This window comes from Coturnix japonica, chromosome 3 (genome assembly GCF_001577835.2).
Source record: "Coturnix japonica isolate 7356 chromosome 3, Coturnix japonica 2.1, whole genome shotgun sequence".
NCBI lineage: Eukaryota > Metazoa > Chordata > Aves > Galliformes > Phasianidae > Coturnix > Coturnix japonica.
In genome coordinates, this window is record NC_029518.1 from 4,562,563 (window position 1) to 4,588,594 (window position 26,032).

Genomic DNA, 26,032 nt, shown 5'->3' on the forward strand with positions numbered 1-26,032 from the left:
TGTCCGTCTGATGGTGTGGAACTCAAACTCTACAGCTGAGTCTAGTTTAAGAGCCTTCTTCCCTTCTTGCTCCCTTTAGCTGCCCTGGAGCTAACTCTGTTCATTGGGCCAGCCAAAGTTTGTCATGTGGCCACCAGGTGGGGTCATTCTCAAGTGCTATGTGAAAAATGCAAAACCCTGTTTGATGGACCAGCCACTGGCTGACTCTACTCAATTAGAAGAGCTTCTGTTAATGGAATACGTCTTTACTGTTAGGTTTCAGGCTCTCATTGGTTAAGGTCTGAGGAGTGTTTTGGGATTGCAGCATGAGCACCAACTGCAAGAGAGGGCAGTTAGGCTTATTAGCATTTGGTTTTTGAACATGCTTTGTTTGGTTTCTTTTTAGAGAACCTTTGCCTACTATGTTCAGCATGCTGCATCCCTTAGATGAGATAACACCTCTTGTCTGTAAGTCTGGAGGTAGGTTTAGGCCTTGACATCAAATGCTTAATGTATCACTCAAGCATTTTCTGTATTAAAAATGTGCAATAATGGCTCTTTTAAGAAGTCAGAAGTGACTTGTTTTAGCTGCATTATGAACAGGGAAACTGGTCAGGATAAAAGTCCAGGTTGCAGGGCAAAAAGGGTATGAAAAATTACTAATCCTTCATCTGATAACAGTACTGTAGAAATGATATTTTCCCTTTAACTTAGGTTAACTACTTCTTTAGCAGGTGTGTTTGGCTCTGCTAGAGTGCAGTATGTTGCCGATTATACCTTGAGGATTGTGTTTGTCAATGCTGAACCTTCCATTGTGATGACCTACGATACTGTACAGAGTTTACATACTGTCTGGGCTCTTCGTAGAGTAAAGCCAGAGGTACAAATTTATTACTGACTATGTGTCATTATATGTTTTTTGTATGTGTTTAGGTGCCATTCTTGGGCTTGTCTGTTAGAAATGCCCGATTGTGATTTATTCTATTAATAGGGTGACTACTGGAGGAAAAAAAGTCGTGCTTTATATTGCTTGTTGTATACTGTATATACAACAGTTGTGGAGGTCACTCAATAAACAGTGGCCATGCAACATATAGTGCTTATGATGTTCCTTCCATTGTACTGGAAAGTTTGTACTCTGCTTCAGTTGTTGTCCTCCATGAGAAAAGTGACAAACAACTTTCTGCCCCAAGAATCACAGGAGTAGTGTCAGTGACTGGGAGGAAGAGCACTGTTGGATGGAATAACTGCTTAGACTAATGTGCCTTTACGCCTTACCCATGTAGGCATGCAATCCTAACATCTAACTGATAACATGAGCTGTTTGAGCTTCTTAGCTGGTACTGGCCATGTGTGATTAGTACATAAGAAGTCTCTTCTTTCTCAGGAGCAGAACACGGTGCTGAAGTTCTCAGAGCAGCTGGGCACACCGCAGAATGTGGCTGCTAGCAGTTCTTTGACTGCTCAACTCAGGAGCCTTTCAAAAGGAGACTCACCTATGGCCTCACCCTTCCAAAACTACTCATCTATTCACAGCCAGAGTAGATCAGTGTCATCACCCAGCATGCAGTCCCGCTCACCATCCATCTCCAACATGGCTGCTTTAAGGTGGGTGCTGAACGTAATGTGTAGACCTGATACCAAACAAATATGAGCTATAGGATAGACATTACACGTGGCATTGCTGTATTTCTCTGCCCTTATATGTCTGTCCATCTAAGCTGTACTATGTCTTCTCTTTTACAGCATCTGAAAGCACTCTTGGAATGCTTTTGTGACATTTGCTTGCTGTTGTCTCTGTAGCATGGTGGGAATGATGGGTGTGTAAGGGACAAAGAGGTTGTTCTGTTCTCATACAGCCAGTCTGTAGTTGAGTTGGGGACTGTCTCAAGGTCTTGTGAGTCTCAGGAGTGTTTTCAGTTGAAGAAAGTCATATTTAGAGAGCACAGGTTGGAGTACATTTTTACAGTCTGGACCATAGAACTTGAAATGTTAGTTTGCTGTTGGAATCTCATCTCCTGGATTTTGACAGAGACAATGGAAAGTAAGCTGAAGAGTTGTTTCCATATGATTAAATGTATCAGGAAGGGAGGCTAGTATTGTACTAGCTGCTGTTTTAGGGTTGTTTTCTTTTTTGCTTTCAGTGTGCTTTAATTGGGGTTTTTATCTGGTTTTGTTTGCTCTCTTTTCAGTAATGCTTTGTTTCTGCTTGCAGCCGTTCTCATTCACCTGCCCTGGGAGTACATTCATTCTCGGGAGTGCAGAGGTTCAACTCATCCAGCAATGCTCAGTCTCCAAGGAGGCACAGTATTACCCATTCTCCAGAGAGTGCTTGCAGTGATTCCTTTCTTGTAACAGAAACAGAACCAATTGTTCCTGAGCTGTGTATAGATCATCTGTGGACAGAAGCTATCACAAAAATGAGGTGAATGTTGGAATATGAGAGAAGTGTGGGATTGACAGTGGGGAGAGAGAGAGAAAGTAAAACAGCTTATTTTAGTGTGAGCCTTCTGCAAATAGTGGTACTTTAAGAGAGGTGCATGAACTTGCACTTCTTATATTTAAGTGATGCTTGCTAAGCATCCAGCCCACTTGTAAAGGGAGCTGGGCACTTGGAATAGTTTTTACCTGTTGTTACTCCTAGCTCTCCAAGGCAGGGAATACTTTTGTGAGATCTCTCAAGCAAAGTAGATTCAAATACCATCACTGATATTGGTTTTTTTCTTGCATTTGTGCCCCTTTTAAAACTTAGTGGGAATATTTCTTGCCCTGTTGCTATGGAAAAGGGGCAAAACTCAACTTAAAACTTAAGACTGACTGGGAGAGCAAAGCCAAGTGTCATGTGCACTGCACACCAACAAGTGTGAATGCAAAGACTGGAGTGCTAGGAAATTAATTTCTCATGTATGGGCTGAAACTGAGACTGGCACATTCTTTGCAACTTGAAACTCTACTAATTGAAGACTGGTGTCCCGATGGGTTGTGGACATTTTCTTTAACTGAAGTTTTTATAATGAACCCAACACTATGCTGCTCTTTGTGTCTTATTTAGAGAGAAGAATTCCCAGGCATCAAAAGTGTTCATTACCACTGACCTTTGTGGGCAGAAGTTCTTGTGCTTTTTAGTGGAATCTCAGCTCCAGCTGCGGTGAGAATTCCTAGTTTGGGGACAGGTTTAAAGAAATAAAAAGGGGGAGGGGAAGGGAGCAAAGCACTCTAAAAATTTGTCTAGATCGAGTCTTTAACATATTTATTCCTTCAGCTAGAGGAATCCCTTGTGATGTCAGGTGTCAGTGCCTCTCATATGACTGGCTTTTAATTTGTGTGGTGTAGATGATTTTGATTATTTAAATAAAATGGAAATTGCAAGAGTGCACTCACTGTACTTGGAGTGGTATTTGTATTTATCCTTGTCTTTACCTGTCAGAGTCACACTGGGGAATTTGCTGTTGTTTTCTCAAATCTTTAGGTGTGTTAAGTTTCAAGAGAGCAATGACAAGTCTCAGCTGATCTTTGGTTCTCTTACCAATATTCAGGCAAAGGATGCAGCTCCAGTGCAGGTATGTAACTTTTATAGATTATTAGTTGCAAAGTATCTTCCTTTGTATCTTCCTTTGTTACTTATGTCATCCATTTGTTGTCATTCTTAAACACAAGAAGCTGAATATGCTGTTTGATTCTTGCAGGGTGTTGATACACTGTTGGTTCTGGAAGGCAGTGGAAATCTAGTGCTTTATTCTGGAATTGTTCGTGTAAGTAGTAGGGTTTTGTGTCCCAAAATAAGTGTTTGACTCTGGTTATAAACTAGGCTGTGCAGAGGGTGCATCCTACCTTACAAGTTATCATTTGAAGCTACTGTAGACTTTTCACTTGATAAGGTGCCTGTGCTTTCCTAATGAGTGCCATTTATATGCAGTGCTGGAAGGGTGGCTCTTAAGAATGACTGGCACCTTGTGGTTTTTGAATTGAACAATTGAATAATCTCTGGAGCTTGTTTTCTGCAACAGTAAAGTGCTAAACTAATACAGTGCTTTCAAATGAACAAAATATTAAAGATATAGGAAGTAAGAATTTTATTTATTCAAAGTAAATATTTTTTGAACTGTATACAGCATGTAAAAATCAACTGTTTGCTTTCCTATATATTGTTCAAAAAAGGTGGGGAAGGTTTTTATTCCTGGACTGCCCGCTCCATCCCTGACAATGTCCAACCAAATGCCTCGGCCAAGCACTCCTTTGGATAGTGTCAGCACTCCATCCAAGTCTTTGAATAAACACCTGGGGCCTCTAGAAGAGGTAAGCAGAAATCAAATCCTGCCTTGAAAAAGCTTTAGGTTTAATAGCTTTGACATAATTGATTGAGTAACTGGAAGCTTTTTTTTTTTCCTGTAAGGTAGTCTTGTATTTTCTAAATTGCATAAAATAGTGATGGAAATGCTGCTTTATGCTGATATCTTCTATTTAGGAATGGCTATTAGCTAAAAATGAAGTCCTATGTGAGAGCTTCCCTATGAACATCTTTGGCATGTGAAAATGAAGCTTTCAAACACTGACTATCTGTTTCTTAATTACAAAGTAGCTGAAGGCAGATGTGTGGATGGTCTTTAAAGAGGGGCTTCTAGTCCCTTCTCACTGCTTAGTAGTACAGGATTAAGACTTGAGTATGGCTAGAGGAGATCATGAATATTTTTCAGGAGAAAGCCTGTTACTTTAAACCTCATGTAACTATTGTGAAAGACTTGTTTTGTCTCTGCTTGTCTAATTTCTGTGGTTCATCAAGACCGTTCTCTTTCCACCCTAGTTTTCATACACAGCCTTCTTCCCCACAACCTCTATCCATGTTTTGATTGGATGCTTTGATAGCCCTCACTGAAGTGAAAATACAGTGAGGGCTGAGCTGGGTGTGTGATGCAAGTCTCAAACACATGCTGTAAATTGAAAAGGGAGATTTGAAAAACAGCTTATTTGTTTGAAAATTAAAGTTGGGCATCTTTCATTCAAATGATTTTTAACTTTTTAAGTGTTTTTGGGAGCCAGGTCTTTTACTTTTCTCCTGTGGAGTCCCTGAATACGGTGTTTAAAGTATGTCTGTTATATTCTACCTTATTTATGATTTTCATAGAACTTCAGAGATAGTTTTGAAAAGACTTTTAAAATACCTGTACACTTAAAAATGGTCATTTTAACTGTCTTTTGCTCAGATACTTGCTTTAACAATTCTAAGCAGCTATTTTTACTGTTTTGCAGAGTATGCTTTTGTCACCAGTTCCAGAGCTAAGGGATTCTTCAAAACTCCATGATTCAACTTACGTTGAGGACTGCACTTTTCAGCAGCACGGGACTTTCATTCATGCTCTAAGGGATCCTGTCCACAACAGAGTAACTTTAGTAGGTGTTATTCTGTAATTTGAGTCATGACTTTGTTAGTAACAGTCAAGCTTATTTTTCATAGAGTTACAGAATCTGAGATATATAAGAATCTGAGGTTGCTAACTTTGAGTGTGGCAAATAGCTAAGAGTTAGGAATATGCTCGATACATAAATGAATTCTGAGCTGAAGGAGAAAGACCCCATATCTACTTATAGATGTATTTTGCAGTTTCAACTCTTCCTTTTTTTTCTCCTCCAGGAACTCAGCAGTAACACAATGGTTCGGATTACAATTCCTGAAATTGCCACTTCAGAGCTCGGTATGATTCAGAATCTCCCATGTGAAATACATTCCTTGAGTTTTGAGGGTTTTGTCTTTTTTTTTTAGTTTATACATAGCTTAGACTGTGTGAGCATTAGGTATGAGGTATTTTGAGGTTTATTGGCTTACTTTGTACAGCTGTTACCATTCATTTAGGTGTGCTCTGCTTCTTTGAGTGCTTCATCTGATTCACTCTTGAAACTTCTTTGTTCTTTTGTTCTCTTTATGCTTTACTGTTCATGCTTGCTCAGGGCTGAGATGTCAGTTCAGACACAACTTGTTTTCATTAATGAGCAAAAAAACTCCCCCTCCCCCTCCTTTGTGTGGTGAATTAGAGAGTCTGTGTTTAACCAAAACTGAAGGAACAAAGGGTTATGTGGTGTGCCTTTTATTGAAAGAGTTCCTGGAGAGTTAAAAGTAGGTCCAAGTACGGTAACAATTTGTAGCATTAATTGTATAAGTAGGATTGGAAGTAATGAAAAACAGGCCTAACTTTTTTTTCCCCTCTTTTGCAACAGTGAAAACATGTCTGCAAGGGGTCAAGGCTATCCTACCCAAGGAGGTAGCTGTACAGATGCTTGTCAAGTGGTACAATGCTTATAATGCCCCTGGAGGACCAAGTTACCGCTTGGAATGGAATTTATTTGTAACTTGTCTCATGAATATGATGGGTTATAACACAGAGAAGCTGACCTGGACGCGTAATGTAAGCAAGTGTACATGTCTGTTTCCTTAGCTTGTGTTAATACGACTGATAAATCTTCAAGGTTTGAAATGGTTAGAGAGGTGCTGAAATAAAAAACAAATTCTTGTCCTGAAAACAAGATGCCACTGAATTAATTCTGCATTTCTAAATTTCAGGTGTATTCTAGTCTGTGATGTGTATATCTATAAGGTGCTTAACACATCAGATGAAAATAAATTAAGAATCTTACTTCAGTACTAACACTGATTGATTAAAGATTTTATTCTAGTAGTCTGAATTAAGCCTCTTGATTTAGAAACACAAAATGCAGTTCAGATTCTCCAGGTTTTCCCTGCAGTTTTCAAATTACAGCACTTAAAGTTACGTCTTTCAATCTGAATTTACTTGGAGTTTTCTGTCAGTGAATTTCTTGCTAGCAAGTACACTTGTTGTCCTCACAGAATGGGAGGAGTAGGGGGTGCAGGTGTATGTATGTGTACTGATGAAATAAAAGCAATTAGTGTGTACCCACATTAACTTGCATTAGCTCATACCTGCTATTTCCTCTGTCCTAGCCAATACCAAATGTCAGACAGTCAGACTTCAAGGTTTGTGCAGCATACATTGGACTAATAAGCTGTGTGTAGAAAACATCTCGTTGCAGTACATATTTTATGTAAGCAAAATACAATTAGGTAAAGGAACGTCATGTAGCGTGTGGTTTGAGTGGACGTATTAGGACTGGTGTATTACTTACACAACCTTGGTCTTGTTTCTTGCAGCTTAATGTTGGAGGATCACCGTCACCAGTGAGTGCACCAAAGAAAGCTAGGCCATCAGAAACAGGATCAGATGAAGTAAGAAATAGTTCTCTTTGACAAATGAAAGCTGGGGGTGTGTTGTTTTGTTTTTTAAGATAATCCAGAAGAAACACCTCTGATCTGGACTCACCAGGGATTGCAAGCCTGTGGGGGAAGGAAAGCTGTTTTGCACTGTGCTGCGTCTGTATCATGTGACCTTTTCTTGTCAGGTCCCAATTTCAGAGAAGTTAGATTCAGGAATGAATTTAACATGAATTACAAAGCAACACGTTGCAGTTTTTTGACTGCCAAATAGACAACATATAGACAACAAATAGAACATATAGAACATCCTAGATGTTCTATCCCCTTAAAAAAAAGTTGGCTTACTCTCTCCTCCACTCAGCACCTTCAGCAAGTTAAGAGCATCAAATTACATGCTCCACTGAATGCACTGGTTCTTTCTGAATTTAGCAGTGTGTTCAAGATTGATTCACCAGGTTTTGCCTAGGTAAGAGTAGGAAGGTTGTTCTCTAACATAGTCAAGCAATGAAGTGGATAAGGCTTACTAGCATTCCACTGTAAGAAGCTTACAAGCTACAGTGGTACAATTGTGCCACTAGGTTTTGTAGGTTGGCAGCTCAGTGAACCCATGGGGCTTACAGGCTGCAATCTGTATGAAACAGGTTAAGATGTAAATGCCCAACATGCTGTGATGGAAGTAGAAAAAAGGCTGGGGGCACTATGTGAATTACAGCACGGCGCCACACAGAATTATTAGTGCAAAGAAGGCACTTCAAATCAGTTTCCATCTCTCTGTTTTCTTAAATGTTAATGCTTTGATTCATTTTATGCATAACTGGAGGAAGGATGGGAAGATACAGTGTAACGATTGAATCTGTGCAATGTAGCTTGCAGGGTTTGTGTGGCACCTTAACGGTGTTTGTACTGGTTGTGGGGAAGACCCCTCTGCAGTGGTGCCATGGAGTTCTTTTGCTGAAAGTCTGTTCATTGTTTGTTGCCTCTTTCTCCTATTTGCTTTGTCTAGGACTGGGAATATCTCTTGAGCTCTGATTACCACAGAAATTTTGAGTCTCATCCTCTATCCAAAGTCTTGGGATTGGACCCTCTGGAAGTTTTAGCTCCAAAGGATGACTTCTTACAGAGCCTTAGCCTGGATTATTCAACTCTCCTTTTCACCCATATTCCTGCTATTTTCTTTGTTCTTCATCTGGTCTATGAGGAGTTCAAACTGAACCTTCTGATGGGAGAAGAGAATCGGTCACTTGTTGTTCTTCTGGTTCAGCTGGCCAGGTATGCCAAACCAACAAATCACAGGTGCTGTATGTTGTGTAGTATCTCTTGATGTTATTGTTTTGGGGATTACCCAAAGTGTGAACAGACTTTCATATTTCTGAAGAAAATGAATAATAACAGTTGAAGATATTTGTTATAGGAAATCTCTTGTATAGTCCTGACCACTTACCAGCATAAGCATGACTCACAAATAGTAGTTCTTGGTAGATGGCTTTTGCTCCTGCAATACAAGAAAAGGGAGAGGGAGGAAGTCTACTCAACAGATGTTATACATCATAGAGTGCAGACAGAAGTAAAAACACCTTGTTGACTTTCAGTGCTCAGTTGCTCAGATAAAAGTGTTCTTCATTTAGTGATTTCTTGCTGGTGGTGGTAGGTGTTTGTTTTGCTTTAAAACATAACCAGAATCTCATCTCGGTTCTGGTTTTACATGACCTTACCGTTTAGATCATGATAAGAAACACAGTACTTGCTTTTCATGCTGTGTTGCCTCCCTGGCAGCTGAAATTGTGTACCCGGGACAGCTCGCATTTTTGTCTACTGCATTGACTAAGCTCACAAGATTTATCAAATATTCATCTTTGTGGTGTTTTTACTGCAGCCAGTGACTGCATCCTTACATCTTCCACCCTCACATTGAGATTGCATTGCATATGTATAGACACACATGCGTACAATTATCTGTATAAGCAAAAGACTCAGTAAAGCCTCTCCAAGTTTTATTTGATATTTCTACCAAAATCTCTTTGGCTATAGATTCTTCCCCTGGCACTGCAGTTGGTTGACTGGAGTAGTTTCCAGAAGTAGCCCCTAGTCCTGGGAAGATTGAACTGTGCATTATCCTGTCATGCCAATGAAAAGCAACTCTGTGATGAAATGCTGTGTATCTGTTGTGGCTGGAAGCTGTTGTTTGCATTCGCATCTTGCAGATAAACTCAGCTTGTTATCTAACTTTTTAACATTTGGAAGTTTGGGAATGTTGTAGTGACAGTTGCTATGCTGTAAGTGGTGGTGGTGTGGCACAAAGCAGAACTACAGCTGGAAAGTAGTGCACTGGGGGGAAATAAAGCATGCAGGTTACTTGCTTTGCAAAGGGGCAATGCCCATAAGCAACTCTAGTTAAAGAAGTCAGAGCTTCACCCCTTGTATCTGATGTTTATTACGAATATTAAAAGTAAATAGAAAATGTCAGAAATGGAAGAAGGCGTGGAGTTTTCTTTTTGTTTTTCACTGTATGATGATTCACATCTTTCATTCTAGGGACTTGAAACTTGAAGCTTATATAGATTACTACTACCGAGACTATCCAGCCCTTGTAAAAAGCTCTGGACAGACTTGCATAATTGATCAAGGTGAGTTTTTAAGGCTATGTGAAGCGAGTGCTCAATGGTATTGGTGTGTAAGTTCTCTTAATACTGAGCATGTTGATAGCTGGATAGGACTTAAACCAAATGTGAAACTGTGCATGGGTTGTCTCGTTCCTTTGTCTTTAAAAGTCTGTTAGAACCCTGCAGTGACAAGCTGATGCCTTCAGTGTAGTGCTTCATGAGATGTTTCACAGCAAGGACCTGGGAGAAAGTTGATGGTTTTATTTCAGCAAACTCCTAGCTCAGGCTGGCTGAGAAGTATTTGTGGAGAGCTATGGAAAAACCTGGTAATGAGGTGTGCTTCTGCTGCAAGCTCTCAGTTTATAGTCCTTTAAAATGAAATCAGAGCTCAAAGCACAATGATGAAAGCTAAAATAAGATCACTTATTTTTTTGTGCATCTGTTTAATGTACTACCAGCTGAAATTTGCTGGTCACGCAAAACAAAATACTCTTTTTCCTGGCACAAAAAATATAATCTCATCATATTGGTCAGGCTTTGCCATTTGTGTTTGTGAATAGGGAGGACAAAGAGGTTATAGTTAGGCTGCTCTCTCACTTAGTGATTTGATGTTTAAGGACAAGACTGTTCCCCTGAGGTTTTTGAAAATTAGAAATTACATACGTTACTTTTCACAGTAGGTTGATACTTCCTTAAAAGACACAAAGATGTTTCATTCTTTCATTACAGTCTAGCCATAAGCTTGCATCTGACAGAAGGCAGATGTGATCCATAATGCTTTGAAATACCAGAAATGGTGTAGGGTTTGTTTTGAGAACAGAAAACAGTTTTTGTGCATTTGCCATGAATGTGGTGTCAAGACTGTTCGTGCCATTAAATCCAAACAGGTTTCATGCATCATCCCGCATTTTTTTCTGCTGAGCCTCCAAGTATCTTTCAGTGGCTGAGTTCCTGTCTAAAGGGAGGAAGTGTTCAGCCTTATCCTTACTTACCAGGAATCTGTGAAAGGAGCAAGCTGGTAATACTGGTATGTACGCTGGCAAAGATAACGTGTTTTCCTCTATCAGCGTAACAACTCTGTGGCCACGGTTTGTTCTAGCTGCTTAATTTCCTGTGAGTGAAGTGCCCTCAATGGGAAGTCAAATGATGAAAAGTCTGTCACGTGTAAAGCAGTAGGAGCACGCTGGAGCAGTACTGAGACTGGGATGAATGACTGCAGAGGAGCACAGCTGTAGCTGTACTGTTTGGACATCTTAAGCATCTCCAGGTGTTTCTGCACTATACTAAACAGGACTCATTTGTCTGCATGAAGTTCTCCTGTGACTTAGTGGTGTCAGCCTCTTTCTGGGAGGGAGTAACAAATGTTTAGCAGAGGGGAATTTCCACAAGACCTAACTTCTGTTCTGTCACAACTTGAATACTAAAGGATGTAGATGAATTTTAGCAGGTGAGAGAAGGTATTGGAGACTGGGGAGAAGAGTATATGAGTGCAGGGTAAATGGCCTATGCTTCGCTGCTCATGTTTTTGGCTTTTTGTGGTTTGCAGTAGTGGCATGTGCAAAGTAATAATGTAACTCAGTTAACTGTATTTCACGAGTGAGAATTTCCTGGCTTTTCTCTTGGGCATGTATCAACATAAATATTGAACTGCATGAGTAGTTATTAGTGCTGATGTTATCTTTTGGTCAGCCTTGTTGGCTTCTTCACAAAGTGTTTGTGGAGAAAAGCTGTCAGTACAGGATTTGGAGCAGTGATGTTGAGCTGAAGAGATAAACAGAGCAGGGAGGTTCTGTTGTGACCCAGCTGTCCCAGAGTAGTTGCAGTGTCTTCCATTGGAACTGACAGGAGTCAGCCTGTCCTCTGCTTCAAAGAAGTTGAAATGCTGATGCTTACACTTAAAATTTGCCCTACTCTCAAGCTCTGAAGAAGAATAGAGCCTTTCATTCAGGCAGTCACTTGTCTGTCACCATCTCTGCCTGAACCTGAGTTCTCTGTGCCAAAGTCAGAGCTGGCACATTGGCGATGCAGATTGTTAGATATCTTTGGGAAAATCATGGCAGGTTTTTGCTTAGGTGTGGTTTTGCCTTTGAAGTGCCAACTTGCATGGTAGTATTCAGAAGGAAACAGTGATGGATTGCTGTGATTTTTCTGGCTGGTGCGGATGCTCTTCTCCCAGGTTCTTCACAAAGTACCCAGTACTCAAGAAGGGGAGGAAACCAAATTAATATTTCCAAACATGAGTCTAGAAACCTAAAATGTGGAAGTTTACTGGCTTTAGTTCTTTGAATCTGCATTTACTTAATGATGTTTTCGTAACAAACGCATCCCACTGTTTAAGTTACTGAAGTTCCCTTCTGCTTGTTCTGATAGGCAGAATAGTAATAGCTGCAAAGGAAGTGACTCTGTATTATGGTGTCTCTTTCCTATCCAGAGTGTGGCTCTGTACATACTTGGCGATGAGAGTGCTGTATCTAATGAAGCTTCCCCTTATTTGTACAAAATTACTTCAGGTAATGATGCTTTAATGCCATTGTGCTGTCTCCTGGTGTCTTGTTTGTTATATGCTATCCTTTTGCTTGGGAAACAAGGGGATTACATGGCCTTGTCTTTTCTAGGGCAACAAAAGCAACAAATAGAACAGGATGACAATCGGTATGTTTTTCAATATTGTGTTAAATTCTGAGTATTTTCTGTGAAGCTTTTGATTAGGTTTTATTGGCTTCTCCTTTATTTTCCAATATTTTACAGATGCTGTTTTGGACGCAGCACATCTATTTCCAGCCTCGCCGAGAAGCTAATTATTTGGTTGACTAATATTGGTATAAACAACTTTTATCTTTGTGTGAGATGGTAACAGTTGTAAATAAGTATCAGAATTGCACAGTATGAAAAGCATTGTATCATGTTTTGATTGAGGTTTTTTTTCATGCATGCTAACGTTAAGGTTTCACCTTAAGAGATCTGGAGACTCTTCCATTTGGTGTGGCTCTGCCTATCAGAGATGCAGTATATTACTGCCGAGAGCAGCCTGCCTCAGACTGGCCAGAAGCAGTTTGTGTCTTGATTGGGCGTCAGGATCTGTCCAAACAGGCATGTGAGGGCAACCTGCTGAAGAGTAAATCTGTGAGTATGGGCATAAATGGATTTGGTGATACTGAATGTTGGACACAGCACTCTGTGCAGAAGCTCTTCTACCATCTGCTGATGCTCAGGGAGTGTAGATTAATGGAGCATGGAAGGTGCAGAATTCAAAACTTAAAGCAATATGGGATTTATATGCATATGAGGGTTTTAGTATAAAAATCAGCATCTGTCCCAGGAAGTGTACATATCATAGCTGTGCAAATTCAGTAAAACAGATTTGAAACTTCATTGAAGCTTAGTACTCGGAAGTTTTGCCTACAGAGCAATTTGATTGTAAGTCTTCCTCTCCAGAATGTTTTGGTACTACCTTTTTGGTGCTCTGTCTAGAAACTCTGCCATCATCACAGTGGCCCAGGGAGAAGGGAGTGGGAATAATAGCTGTCCTATCACCACCCATGTAAACAAGGGAGAATGGTTTAGACTGAGACAGAGGAGGTTTAGGTTAGGCATGAGGAGGAAGTTTTTCACCCAGAGGGTGGTGATGCACTGGAACAGGTTGCCCAAGGAGGCTGTGGATGCCCCATCCCTGCAGGCATTCAATGCCAGGCTGGATGTGGCTCTGGGCAGCCTGGGCTGTTGGTTGGTGACCCTGCACTTAGCAGCGGGGTTAAAACCAGGTGATCATTGTGGTCATTTGCAACCCAGGCCATTCATATGACTTTTCAGCTGCTTCCTGAGTTGGCATAGCTGGGGTCACCCTTTTCACTGGAAGATCTGGATTGTTTTCTGAAGTACGCTTTTCATATTTTTCTCCTTTTTTTTTTTTTTTTTTTTTTTTTTTTTTTTTTTTTTTTTTTTCCAGAAAGGGCTTAGTTATTTTTATCCTGGGGGAAAAAGTGTCTTGGTTTTTCTTTTAAGCATCATTTTTCGATGGTGGGAATTAGTGGCATCTCTTGGAGCTCTCTGAAGTGTCTCTTGTTGAGGACACCAGAATCCAAAACTATGTGAAAGCTGGCTAATGGTTTGCATAAATAATAGCAGAGAGACTGTGACTTTTTTCAGAAGTCAGGAAAAGGGTCTTGTATTGTCAGGTACATCTTGGTCAAGATAGTTTTAACTGTCTTAGCATTGGAAGTGATGTCAAAATTACTTGGATTTCTTTTTTAACAGGGACATCTGGTTACATTTCAGAAAAGTTAAATATTTATTTTTAGTCATATAGAACCAAAGTAAAACTATTCATTCAGATGTGGCACCATTAATTAGAAAATGCATTTAATTTTCTGCTGGTTAACTTTTCCCAACACTAACAGTGCTGGATCTTAAAATGATGATAAATCTGATTTTATCGCTTTACAACAATGCCTCAAATATATGTTACCTTAAAAGGATAGTGATCTTCAAACACCAAATTGTTTGTCATTTCTCAGGAGGTCAGGGTGGAGTTTCCTGTTTCAAAACGGACGCTGGCTGTATGGGTGGTGCAGTTATGTATTGAGATTTAGCGCATATTTATCAGAAGAAATTAGTTTTCATTCATCACCTGTTAATCTGCTTTGCACTCCTGGTGTCATGTGCCTTAGGAAAGCCCGTGTTAGATCTAGTTTTGATGTAGTTTTTTTCTAGTTTTAGATTTGATGCCTTCTGATAGTTAGCAACACTTGTGCACTACTGAAAATGACTTCTTTTCTCTTGCAGTCTATGGGCCCAGTGCTGTCTTCTGATAGTCCATCTGCAGCTGAATCGGAAGAGGATGAGGATGGCATGAACAACATGAACGATGAGGTCATGTCACTAATATGGAGCAAGGATTTGAGAGTGCAGGAAGTACGCAGGCTCCTTCAGAGTGCCCGTCCTGTACGTGTTAATGTAGTGCAGATGCCAGAAGCTAGTGACCATGATTTCATAGAAGAAAAAGAGAACCGGTAAAGAATTCTGTTTCTAGCAGGCTTTCACTTAGGTGAAAAATGGATATTCTTAAGTATGTCTTATCAAATTGCATGGTCTATTTCTGTCTGAACACAGCACTGAAGTAGGCAGATCTTAATGAAGGATCAATATGCATCAAAGCTGTGTTGTGTTGTATTCGACAGTTGTTGGGATTGGAGCAGCACATGAGGGAGTCTGTTCGTTTGAACCCCATGAGGCATTTAGGGTTAGAAATTTATTTAATATAAGTAGTATCTGCTTTGTGGAGGACATGTGACTGTAGTCTATCTCTAGTCTATCTACTTTATAACATGGAGAGCCCTTTATTCTGGTCAAAGCAAGTCTTAAGTTAGGGGATGTAGTTCTACAGAATGCAAGTTCACTGCCTTATCCTGCTCTTGAAAGCTCCTATTGGAGCTATTGCTTGCCCCGTCAGTCACCTCCCTGTTCTGCTTCTCTATTCAGTCGTTTTAGGGGTCTTAATTGTGTTGTCTTTGAAAAAATAAAATAAAGAAGGGAGGAAAAAAAAAAACAACCCAAAACTTCAGAGTGTTGTTAACATACAAAACACCCTACAGAAACAGAAAACTAAAGGAATGCATCACATTATTACCTGACCTAACAAGCTGAGTAATCTAACAAGTCTAGAAAGTATTTCCAGAGTAAATCATAGAGAACTGTGGTCAGTATTCCTGGAAGTAGACTATTAATTCTGTATGCTGTTATTACTAGATGTGATCACTAGTCATAGCAAGATCACACAGCAATTAACTTTGTTTTGCTTTCTCCTTTCACCTCGCTTCTGATATGCTGTTAAACTGCAGCGCAGGTTTGTTTAACCAGCACCTAGCTTAAAGTGAAAAACACAGACACATTTCAACATCTCATAAGTTAAAGTGCGTCTTTGAGATTAATCTTGAAATGATGTCTTTGGTTTTTTAAGTTCAACCTACTAGAAAAAAAGAGGGGGAACATAATACTGTTTGAATCAGGAGAAAAAAAAGCTGTCCATCCAGTGCCTGTTATATGTAGTCTCACTTTATTGGAATATATTAAGCAATGGCTTTTGTTTTGGTCCCCTTAACAGGTTGTTACAGCTGTGCCAGCGAACCATGGCACTGCCTGTTGGACGAGGAATGTTTACTTTGTTCTCCTATCATCCTATTCCAGCAGAACAGCTGCCCATTCCTAAGCTGAATCTAACTGGTATGTTGCTTGGTATTTTCCTCTGAAGAAATTAATTCTTTAAGAAACTACATCATGTTCTGTTAGTTGTTACCCCTCTTTTTTTTGACCTCTTGCAATATTACAGCACCTTCTGTGTCTTTCTTCTATAGTGTAAATGGGCTTTGGGAAAGAATAGCACTTTTTGTTTTGAATCTGCTGCTTGCTAGTGTTTTCTCCTGGAGTGGTCAAGACCAACATTATTTTCTAGTGCAGACATTATATCAGGCACATTCTGATTGGCAGAGAATAGTGCAATTGCCCGAGGATGTGTAGCTGTTTCAGTGTCGTCTACAGAAAGCAGGTACTGCGAGCCCTCATAGCTTTTTATCCAGTGTGCTGTGCTCGTCATCTGTTGTGCCTTAAGATACATCTAAGATTGTCTTTAGATTGGAAGTATGACATTCATGCTGCCAGTGTTCACTTGGCAATCTACTGAAATTCAGAGCAGGTTTTGACGGGGTTTACATTCACCTAATTGCTGTCAATGATTTCAATTTCATGGGCAGGCCGTGCTCCTCCTAGGAACTCTACAGTTGATCTGAACAGTGGGAATATCGACGTGCCTCCTAACATGGCTTGCTGGGCTAGCTTTCACAATGGGGTAGCAGCTGGGCTGAAGATAGCACCTGCTTCACGGATAGATTCTTCTTGGATTATCTATAACAAACCTAAGAATGCTGAACAAGCAAATGAATATGCTGGCTTCCTCATGGCTCTGGGTCTCAGTGGGCATCTCACAAAGCTTGCCACACTCAATATACATGACTACTTAACAAAGGTGAGGCCTTCTTTCATAAGCAGCAGAGAAAAATACTTCTGAGATGTGATTTCTGTGAACAAAACAGGCTTTAAAAAAGAAAGCGGCGTATTTAAGAACTGAAATTGGGAGTTTCCTGGTGCAGGCAAATATCAGAAATGCTTTGCTAATCATAGTTTTGGTTCTTAAAACATCTTGTATGTCAGGAGTACAAGGAAGTGAATATCTGTATTATAACCACGTGTAGCAATTCATTGTGTAAGAATTTTTATTTAGGTTGAAGTTTGCTTCTATAGCAAGATCATAAACTTGGGAAATACAGTTATGCCCATAAAAGCTAGTATTCATTTTCCTAAAGAGCTGCCTGCAAAGCTTTAGCAATTGTGTATAGGGAGAATGTGAGACTTGTCTTTGATACTGGGGCAGGCATCTTTCTTTTCTGAATGTACCTGCATTCCTTTGTTGCTGGTGTTTCTTTTCTCAGGGCCATGAGATGACAAGTATTGGACTGTTACTTGGTGTTTCTGCTGCCAAGCTGGGCACGATGGATATGGCCATTACGCGGCTTCTAAGTATCCACATACCTGCCCTGCTTCCACCAACTTCAACAGAGCTGGATGTCCCCCACAATGTACAGGTGGCTGCTGTGATAGGAATAGGCCTTGTCTATCAGGGCACTGCTCACAGGCACACAGCTGAGGTTCTGCTGGCTGAAATAGGTGGGTGCTAGCACTGAAAAAAACAAGGTGATGACTGGGAAAGTCACAATGTATGTGTGATCTGAATGTGTTGATAAATCTTCTAATTACACCTCTGCCACTGCAATAAGCACCTCACATTTCCCAAACCTCATCTTTTTTCCTTTGAGAATTTTTCTTTTGAGAGCTTCTGAACAGTAAAGTTCTGATCTGAATTGTCTTCGTTCTGTGTAATTCTGATTTTATTTCTAACACCAACATCCTTGTGTCTGTGTAACTTCAGTTAAGAGACTGCAGTTCACTACATAGAGAAAGGGATGCACTTTAAGATGGAATTATACTTGTTTCTGATAATCTGATATGTGCAGTCTTTTGAACTAGTGGCAGCTCTTGAACTCTGCTGATGGTGTTTGTGTAGGCTCAGCGATCTTCAAAGTATGTGTAATTGTTGGTTTTTTTTTCAGGACGTCCACCTGGACCAGAAATGGAGTACTGCACAGACAGGGAGTCCTATTCACTGGCTTCTGGACTAGCCTTGGGCATGGTGTGCTTGGGAGTAAGTGCCTCTTTTCGCTTCAGTAGAAGAATTATTGTTTTTGGGGCAGGGCTAATGAGAATCATTTCATCTTCAAACCTTCCCTTGGCTAAATGATTTTTTTTGTTGTTGTTGTTGTTATGTAAGGGAACACTTGCCTATTATTTCTTTTCTTTCTTCTTTAGCATGGCAGTAATCTGATAGGTATGTCAGACCTCAATGTTCCTGAGCAGCTTTACCAGTACATGGTTGGGGGTCACAGGCGGTTCCAAGCAGGAATGCACAGGGAGAAGCACAAGTCTCCTAGTTACCAAATTAAGGTATGTGTTGGTGTTCTTTACTTGTTTAAGGGGAAGGTAATATTAGCTCAGAAGTCTTCGAAAGTCTGTATCTTAATGAATGATCTTGAATCTTTACTCATGTCACCTTTCCTAGTCAACTAGTATACACGTATATGCTTGTTTTTGCAGGAAGGAGACACAATAAATGTGGATGTTACTTGTCCAGGAGCCACGCTTGCCTTTGCTATGATCTACCTAAAGACAAATAACAGGTACTAACTTTGGAGGTACTCAAGCACTTTGCTGTAGTTTGTGATAGGAGTTTGAGCTGCCATAATGTTGGCTTTGCCTCATGTGGCTCACTCAGGTGTTTGCATGTTGCTGTAATACAGTCTGAAAACCCTGTTCCTTTACTGTGCTCTGCAGATCCATTGCTGATTGGCTTCAAACACCAGATACCATGTACTTGCTGGACTTTGTAAAACCAGAGTTCCTTTTATTGAGAGTAAGATTTTTCTTTTATTTCTCAGTCTATTTATTGATGGTAAAAAATACATCTTATTTTTTTAATAAACTCCATACGCCTGTCATACAGGACCCTTTCTACAGATAGCTGCTCTGTTACTTGTCAGCTAGAATCATACCTTCAAACAGCCTCTGCTTGCTTCTCACACTATGTTAGACAGACAGAATTTGGTGAGAAACATTTGAAGGATACATCTCGAGCTGAGTAATTTGAATGTTTAAGTGATTGTTTTATAGCTTTTCACAAATTAATTTCAATGTTGACAAACGGTTAAACCTCAGCATCTGTGTAAGCTGTAATGTGCTTTCATGTCAGCTTACCAGCTAAAGATACAGGCTTCCCAAGTGCTTATTCTGTGTCTCTTTTATCTCCAAGCAGAGTTTTAATTGCACTGAAATAAAAGCTATTTTGCCATTTCTAATATGAAAGCTAAGAAACAGCAATGGAGCTGTTAATGGGAGCAGCTACATTTCTGGATGCATGTTGTAATATGTTAAAAACTAACACTGATTTAACTTTTTTTTTTTTCTTTATTACCTTTTGGTTTTATCACTTTTTTAGACCTTAGCTCGGTGTCTGATTTTGTGGGATGACATCATGCCCAGCACTGAATGGGTTGATAGCAACGTGCCTCAAGTAGGTATATTTATGCTTCCTAGTTTTACACCCTGCTGTCTTGTGCAAGTGAACATTTCCTCAGTTGCATGAGCTGCACAATAAAGCATATGTTAATTTGCTGCGCTTTCTTAATAGGGGAAATGTGATTTGACTTAAGAGAGGCTGTGGGCTGGGCTATCAGTTAACACTGTTCACATACCACATTGAGGCCAGAGAAGAGAGGAGGAAAAGATGAATGTAACAGACACAAGTTGCAACATAGGAGTTTCTGTTGTGTTGTAAGGAAACAGTGTTTGCAAGGGGAGTGATCAGACATTAGGAGGAAAGCCCAGAATCTCTGAGACTATTCAAAGTGGAATTGGATAAGATAACCTGAGCAAATATGATATAGCTTTGAAGATGGTTTTTCTTTGAGTAAGGGCTTGAACCAAAGACTGCTGGACTTAAAGACATCAGGTGTTTCTGGCCATTTTAAACACATCTAGTTTGTTTATGTGACAGAGATAATAGTTATGCAGGGTTCTTTGACTGTTCCAGGAGCCCTGGCGGCTCACATCCTGTGTAGCATTATTGGATGGAATTCTTCATGACAATGATACTAGAAGGGGGAAGCAGTTAAACTTTCCTCTGCAAAGACCAGACAAACTCGGTGCAAAGCTCCTCTACAGGAGGATCAACTGTATTCCAGGATATGTTGCTTGGGATTTTGAAGAGCAAATTAGATTATATCTTTTAGAAATACAGGATGGAGATGAACTCCCTGGCCTCTCAAGATCTCATCCTGTTCTGTTTTCTGATATCTGAGTGCACTGTCACACTTCTGACATAATAATGCCATTGTTCTAGAAATATCGAAGGAACCAGATACACAAGCATTAAAAAGTGTGCTTTCTGGATCAGCAATACAGTGGAGCAGTAACATGTTGAAGCAAAGCTAACTTGTGTTCCTTTGAAACAGACCTACTTTGTATTACGTGAACACTTGATGGCTGGAGGGCTTAGAGAGGTTCCTCTCTATTCGTTTTTCTCTTACCCTTTTTTATAGATCATAAGAGAGAACAGTATACCTCTTCATGCAACAGAGCTGCCTTCATCAGAAGACCTGAGTTTAGAAACACTGATGTAAGTAACTTGTAAAAGATGATCTTGCATATAAAAGAATATTTTACAAAGCCAAATTCTGCTTCTGATAAAATGCAGCTGAACTTTTGAAGACATATCAGGATCAAATAAATCTTTCCCTGGTATCTGAGGAATTTATTCTCTCTGTAGTGGAGAGGGTCTGTCTTTTTTCTTTTTTTTTTTTTTTCCTATTATAAGAGCTTTTAGTGCATACTCAGATTAATAAAAAAGATAAATACTTCATCAATTCCTGTTCGTGTTGTTTACTAGGCAAGCTCATGTCTACATCATTGCTGGGGCATGTTTGTCACTGGGATTTCGATTTGCTGGCTCAGAAAATAAGGCAGCATTTAACTGCTTGGTAAGAGGTTGGATTTCTTCATGTAAAATCCATAGAGCTATAGCTTATCCTTTGTATCTCTATTCAGCATGCATTTCTTTCCTTTCCAGGATAAATACGCAACAGATTTCCTGAAAAGTTTGTCAGCACCAACAGCTTCTATAGTAAGTTATTCCAAGTTTTCTCTCTACTTTGATTACCATCACTGAAACCTTAATGCAAGCAGAACCATTCCTCTTACTTGTGTGTATTACAGACTTACAGCATGTAGGAGGGTTGTGAATCACTGTTAAGGACTTCACTGTTTCCCCACTCTCCCTCTTTCTGTGGAATGTGGTTTTTCAAAGTCTGGGGTAGACAGCAGCATATTAGACAGATCAGAAGTGCATTTGACCACAGATGTGTAATGACACCTTCCCTGTTCTACATGAAGATAGGTCACTATAATCTCGAAACGTGCCTGAGCGTCCTGCTGCTGTCTCTTGCAATGGTGGTGGCTGGCTCTGGAAACTTGAAAGTTCTTCAGCTTTGCCGTTTCATGCACAAGAAGACCGGCGGAGAGATGAACTATGGATTCCATCTGGCTCACCACATGGCTTTGGGGCTTCTCTTTCTGGGAGGAGGAAGGTAAACTTGCCATTTCCTAAAGCCATATTCTTCCCCCACCTTTTCTGCAACAGCTGGAGCAGTGCACGATTTTTTTCTTTTTTTAGTGGGTATACACTTGTAAATTCCTTTTCTGTACTTTGTTACTGTCCTTCCCGAATGCAAGAGACCAGAACATATTGAACATCTGTGGTAGTGGCATGTGTTTGTTGGCAGTAAGACTAATAGATAATGTTTTTCAACAGATACTCACTGAGCACTTCAAATTCTTCCATTGCTGCTCTCCTTTGTGCTCTGTACCCTCACTTCCCTGTTCACAGCACAGACAATAGGTAAGTGTTTGTTAACTTCATGTTTCTTTAAAGTTTATATCTCCTTAACTTTCAGGCTAAATAATCTCCTTACAATAGAGGTTATAGAGAGAAATTCTCTTGGAAATTTATATAGGCACGATATAGCTAATTTTTTGGAGGTTCATCCCCTGAAGAAATGTAAATAGCAGAAGCAGTAAGATGATGGTTCTGATCATTGATCAATGAGGAAATGCAAACAGGTGTCCTGGGGCTTCTGCTACAATGACTTATCTGTTCCAGCTTGCTCAGCAAAAAAAAAGTCATGCAAGATCTGTCTGTTTATGATTCTTCATGAATTTAATTAAAATTCATGAAGTCCTGTCTTGTTAGCTGAAGCATACCATGTTAAGGAAGTCTTTGAAACCTGCTTAATTACTCCAAATTTAACTTCAGTTCAGTTGACAGCTGTATGTAGTTACTGAGCTGTGTGTAGCTTACTATTTGGGATTATTCTGTGCCTGTACTGCTTGTCTTGAGTTTCCTTTCCCCACACACAGGTATCATCTTCAGGCTTTGCGGCACTTGTACGTGCTGGCAGCGGATCCAAGGCTCTTAATACCCGTTGATGTGGACTCAAACACTCCTTGTTACGCACTGTTAGAAGTTACATTCAAGGTAAGGAGTGAAGGCGTTTGAGGAGGTGTGGGAGGCAACTGAAAACTCCGATACACCAAAGCTCTGCTATTTTCATTGTTGTGGCCTGCAGTTTTGGGTTTGTTTTCAAGTTGTGGAGATAAGCCTGATTCTTTAGGCAAATAATTGAAGGGCTGTGTTCAGCCCACTCACACGTTACACGTGCTTTGATGACACAGAGAGGAGAATACAGGACAAATAAAAAGCACCACAAACTCTTCAAGTACGTAATAGCTGACCCAGAGTTGTAGTTCTCATTTTTCTAAAGAGAAAACTTTCAAAGATGCAGAGGTGGTTGGGGCCGTTTGTGGGTTTAACAGCTGCCTTCTAATTCTGCTGAGACTGGCAACTTGGTGTCTCTCTCTACATGATGTGCCTTCTGGGGAAGAATGCTTTCTCTACTGTTTATTCTCATATAGATTAACGTGAGATGGGTGGTGCTTGAGAAAGACCTAAAGAAGGGGTTGCTGAGATTTCAGGGGAGAAGTGTTGCAGTGCAGATCCTCCATGGGTCTGGCAAAGATGCTGAAGTTCTGTTCCTTGCTGTGGGAGGAGATAGGGCTATCCATACTATCATTTTCTTCTCAAACTTTTGGATTTCAATGGAGTGTGCCTGCTGTTGTGTGGTGATTCTTCTATGAGAAGTAGCTCTCTAGTTCAGGCTTATGTCTTGTAATGTTAAAGGTAATGCTAAGCTATGTATTTAGTCAGAGTTCAGCAACAGAAACTGACTGGCCTCTGCAACTGTGTTGCAAGAAGCACGTTTTCTTTCTTTTCACATGAAAGTGAGCTTTACTAATATGTGAATCCTGATGGCATTTTGAAGGGCACACAATGGTATGAAGAAACCACCGAGGAAATGATGGCACCCACGCTTCTTCCAGAGCTTCACTTGCTGAAGCAGGTAAAAGAAGTCCATGTTTAATGGAGAATATAATTACATGGGTTGTGTGCTGCCTGTGGTGCAGGAGCACTTGGTGAAGTTTCTTTGACCCAACACTAGGCAGGCTGTGGACAATGCTGTCTATAGCAGTGGCTCTGAAGGCAGTTGTCACTGTGAGTGCACATGCTGTCTCATGGCACGTGCTTCTCTTTGGTCTTGGCTGTCATGCTTTCAAGATCTGATGTAGCAGGGGTTTCCCTGTACCAAAAGCTTCACTGCAAGAGAGACAAAGCTAGTCCCTCCTTCATGTTTTCAGAGTGGGTAACGTGATAAAAGGTCATTTCCCCTTGTAATGGCAGGGAAAGGGCTTTAGGCTTACGTAGAAAACCCTGTTACGTTTCTGGTTATACCTCATAATAAAAATGCTTAAATCAACAGATCAGAGTGAAGGGACCACGGTACTGGGAACTTCTAATAGATTTAAGCAACGAAACAAGTCATCTCAAGTAAGTACTATTTGTAGTGCTTAAATGAATAATAACCTCGTATTTATTTCAAAATAAAAGAGAAAAGAAAACCAACACACTCCCATACTTGTAACACCTACGGTTTGCAAAGCAGTCTGCTTTTGATCAGATTGCTGTTGTGCATTTGATGGCGCTTTAAAGCGAAGAAAGAAACTGCGTAGTTGGTTTCACCTGTTGATGAGAATAATTCATGCAAAAAACAGGTCAGGGGAAAACCTGATAGTAAAAACCACAGATATTGGTAGCGGGATTTAGCAGCACCAGAAACCATCTGAATCTCATGGTTTTGGTTTAGTTTTGAGTTGTTGTGATGTCATGTTTCCCAGGCTGTTGATACAGTAATTAGCCAGCAGTTACCGCTTTGTGAAATACTATTTCTCTGATGTTACATGTAGCATACAGTGCTTACTGCATTTTTAACTCTCCATTGGGCAACTGTGAAAAACAGAAATCTTACCGGAATCACAGTATCTGTGAGTAAAATCATTCTCACTTGGTGCTTTTAGCAACCTACAGTGTAACTTGTCACCGTGAGTAGTGTGGAAGAAGCCAGCTGCATCTTTCAGCAGCAGCGTAGTTGTTCTTGTTACATGAAATGCCACCATTGAGATTAAGTTAAGCATTACAATGCTGCGGCTGTTGATCCGTGCCTTTAGCAATAACAGAGCTGATGTGGAGTGTGGAGTCCTCCAGATCAGCAGACACATCCTGAGTCATCTGCTACACCAGAGCTGGCAGGGCACAGCTTTGTCCTTCTATAGAGACTGCTAACACTTCAGTGCTTGTTTGCCCCTAAAGAGCCTGCCAGCACTCACTGCCGCAGCAGAAAGCAGCATGGGTGGCTGAGGAGGTTGCTGCCTTTGGCTCTGTCTGCTCTCTGGCACTCCAGATGCTTTGACTCTGCCATCTCTTGTCACAACATCGGTTACTCTATCATGTCCCAAGACCTTTCCAGTGTCAGGGACTTGGCTGGCATTGTTTTGAAGGTAAAAGCATATATGAGAAATCTTTTTTCCTGCCTTAACACAGCACAATCTGCTTGTACTATGCAAAGCAGTTACCTTCAGTTTGGAGAACTTGATTGTTACAGGGATTCCGGTGCCTACACTCTGAATGTGGTAAACATGCAGCTGCTTTGCAGCAGTGTAACTTTTGAAGTGCTGCATGCTTTTATATGTAGGCTTGGTCAGGGTTGGGGAGGAAGGGTTGTATTGGGTCATTTCTGCTTATTTGCCATTGAGGAAGGACTTGCTCAGCATTGCAGCGTGCTTTTAGAGCTGTGGCTTCCAGCTTGTGTGGTTTTCCTTGGGTGCTGGACAAAAACCTGCTTCAGGAAGTTACACTCCTTTTATTAGCAGGGCTTACCTTGTTTTCATCACCATTGCCTGCCTCCACATCACCATTTAATAGCAGTCTTCCCTGGAAGATACATAAAAAATGTTGGTTTGTGCAAGTTTAAATAATAGAGGCAAAGCATAAGCTGTGGAGTTCATGTTTATTTTGCAGGTCAGCCTCATTGTGGGCATCTGCCAATGTAAAGTAAGCACCGCTGTTGTTATTTCAGATCAATTCTTTCAAAGGGTGGTGTCTTGTACGTGAAGCTGAGAGCTGGGCAGCTCTCCTACAAGGAGGATCCCATGGGCTGGCGCAGTTTCTCAGCACAGACTATTACTCATGGGAACGAAGCACGGTCATTCAAGGTATCACTGCCTTTACTGGTTCTTATGCAGAGCAGCATGGAGGCTTTCTTACAAGGGCAGCATGGCACATAGAGGTGAAAGCTGCTAAACTTTGTTAACAAAGGATTTGGCAGTGAAGTGATGTCACCTCAGAGGAGTGTCTGAGGACAGGCTGTGAGGAACTGAGAATGTCACCTCTGGAAAGACAAAAGGGGAAGCACAGCAGGTTTGGGCTGTGTTATTTCCAGCAGGTAGCACTGCCACCAGGTTATGAGTGCTAAAGTCCTTTGTTTTGCTTAAGGGAGGTGTGCAATATGCTTAGGCCAACAGCTGCCATGCAAATGTATGTTCATCACAGAAGAATCAGGCAGGTTCTGCCCATGATATGCTTTTCGTAGGTTGCGCTGTTCTCACTTGTGTACTGGGGATGGAA

At 40.6% G+C, this 26,032-nt stretch overlaps 1 protein-coding gene across 7 annotated transcripts in view; it reads left to right on the forward strand.

The window, feature by feature from the left end:
- The window catches only part of ANAPC1 (anaphase promoting complex subunit 1), a 32,522-nt gene that overhangs the window by 2,701 nt on the left and 3,789 nt on the right, over window positions 1-26,032 (forward strand). For 2 of the 7 annotated variants that reach the window (XM_015856612.2, XM_015856613.2), the window contains exons 6-42: window positions 386-459; window positions 711-859; window positions 1,367-1,587; window positions 2,195-2,404; window positions 3,032-3,127; window positions 3,449-3,539; window positions 3,666-3,731; window positions 4,138-4,275; window positions 5,227-5,367; window positions 5,609-5,669; window positions 6,190-6,377; window positions 7,139-7,213; window positions 8,205-8,470; window positions 9,734-9,825; window positions 10,689-10,828; window positions 12,233-12,311; window positions 12,417-12,453; window positions 12,550-12,620; window positions 12,746-12,924; window positions 14,584-14,810; window positions 15,902-16,020; window positions 16,548-16,819; window positions 17,283-17,517; window positions 17,961-18,052; window positions 18,217-18,351; window positions 18,502-18,584; window positions 18,739-18,817; window positions 19,400-19,474; window positions 20,502-20,578; window positions 20,849-20,939; window positions 21,029-21,082; window positions 21,352-21,545; window positions 21,770-21,856; window positions 22,375-22,492; window positions 23,337-23,414; window positions 23,832-23,899; window positions 25,485-25,620. In XM_015856612.2, the coding sequence (XP_015712098.1) occupies window positions 386-459; window positions 711-859; window positions 1,367-1,587; window positions 2,195-2,404; window positions 3,032-3,127; window positions 3,449-3,539; window positions 3,666-3,731; window positions 4,138-4,275; window positions 5,227-5,367; window positions 5,609-5,669; window positions 6,190-6,377; window positions 7,139-7,213; window positions 8,205-8,470; window positions 9,734-9,825; window positions 10,689-10,828; window positions 12,233-12,311; window positions 12,417-12,453; window positions 12,550-12,620; window positions 12,746-12,924; window positions 14,584-14,810; window positions 15,902-16,020; window positions 16,548-16,819; window positions 17,283-17,517; window positions 17,961-18,052; window positions 18,217-18,351; window positions 18,502-18,584; window positions 18,739-18,817; window positions 19,400-19,474; window positions 20,502-20,578; window positions 20,849-20,939; window positions 21,029-21,082; window positions 21,352-21,545; window positions 21,770-21,856; window positions 22,375-22,492; window positions 23,337-23,414; window positions 23,832-23,899; window positions 25,485-25,620 (4,594 nt within the window). The remainder of the gene's footprint in view (window positions 1-385; window positions 460-710; window positions 860-1,366; window positions 1,588-2,194; window positions 2,405-3,031; window positions 3,128-3,448; window positions 3,540-3,665; window positions 3,732-4,137; window positions 4,276-5,226; window positions 5,368-5,608; window positions 5,670-6,189; window positions 6,378-7,138; window positions 7,214-8,204; window positions 8,471-9,733; window positions 9,826-10,688; window positions 10,829-12,232; window positions 12,312-12,416; window positions 12,454-12,549; window positions 12,621-12,745; window positions 12,925-14,583; window positions 14,811-15,901; window positions 16,021-16,547; window positions 16,820-17,282; window positions 17,518-17,960; window positions 18,053-18,216; window positions 18,352-18,501; window positions 18,585-18,738; window positions 18,818-19,399; window positions 19,475-20,501; window positions 20,579-20,848; window positions 20,940-21,028; window positions 21,083-21,351; window positions 21,546-21,769; window positions 21,857-22,374; window positions 22,493-23,336; window positions 23,415-23,831; window positions 23,900-25,484; window positions 25,621-26,032) is intronic. The other 5 variants (XM_015856614.2, XM_015856615.2, XM_015856616.2 and 2 more) reach the window with 5 other exon arrangements.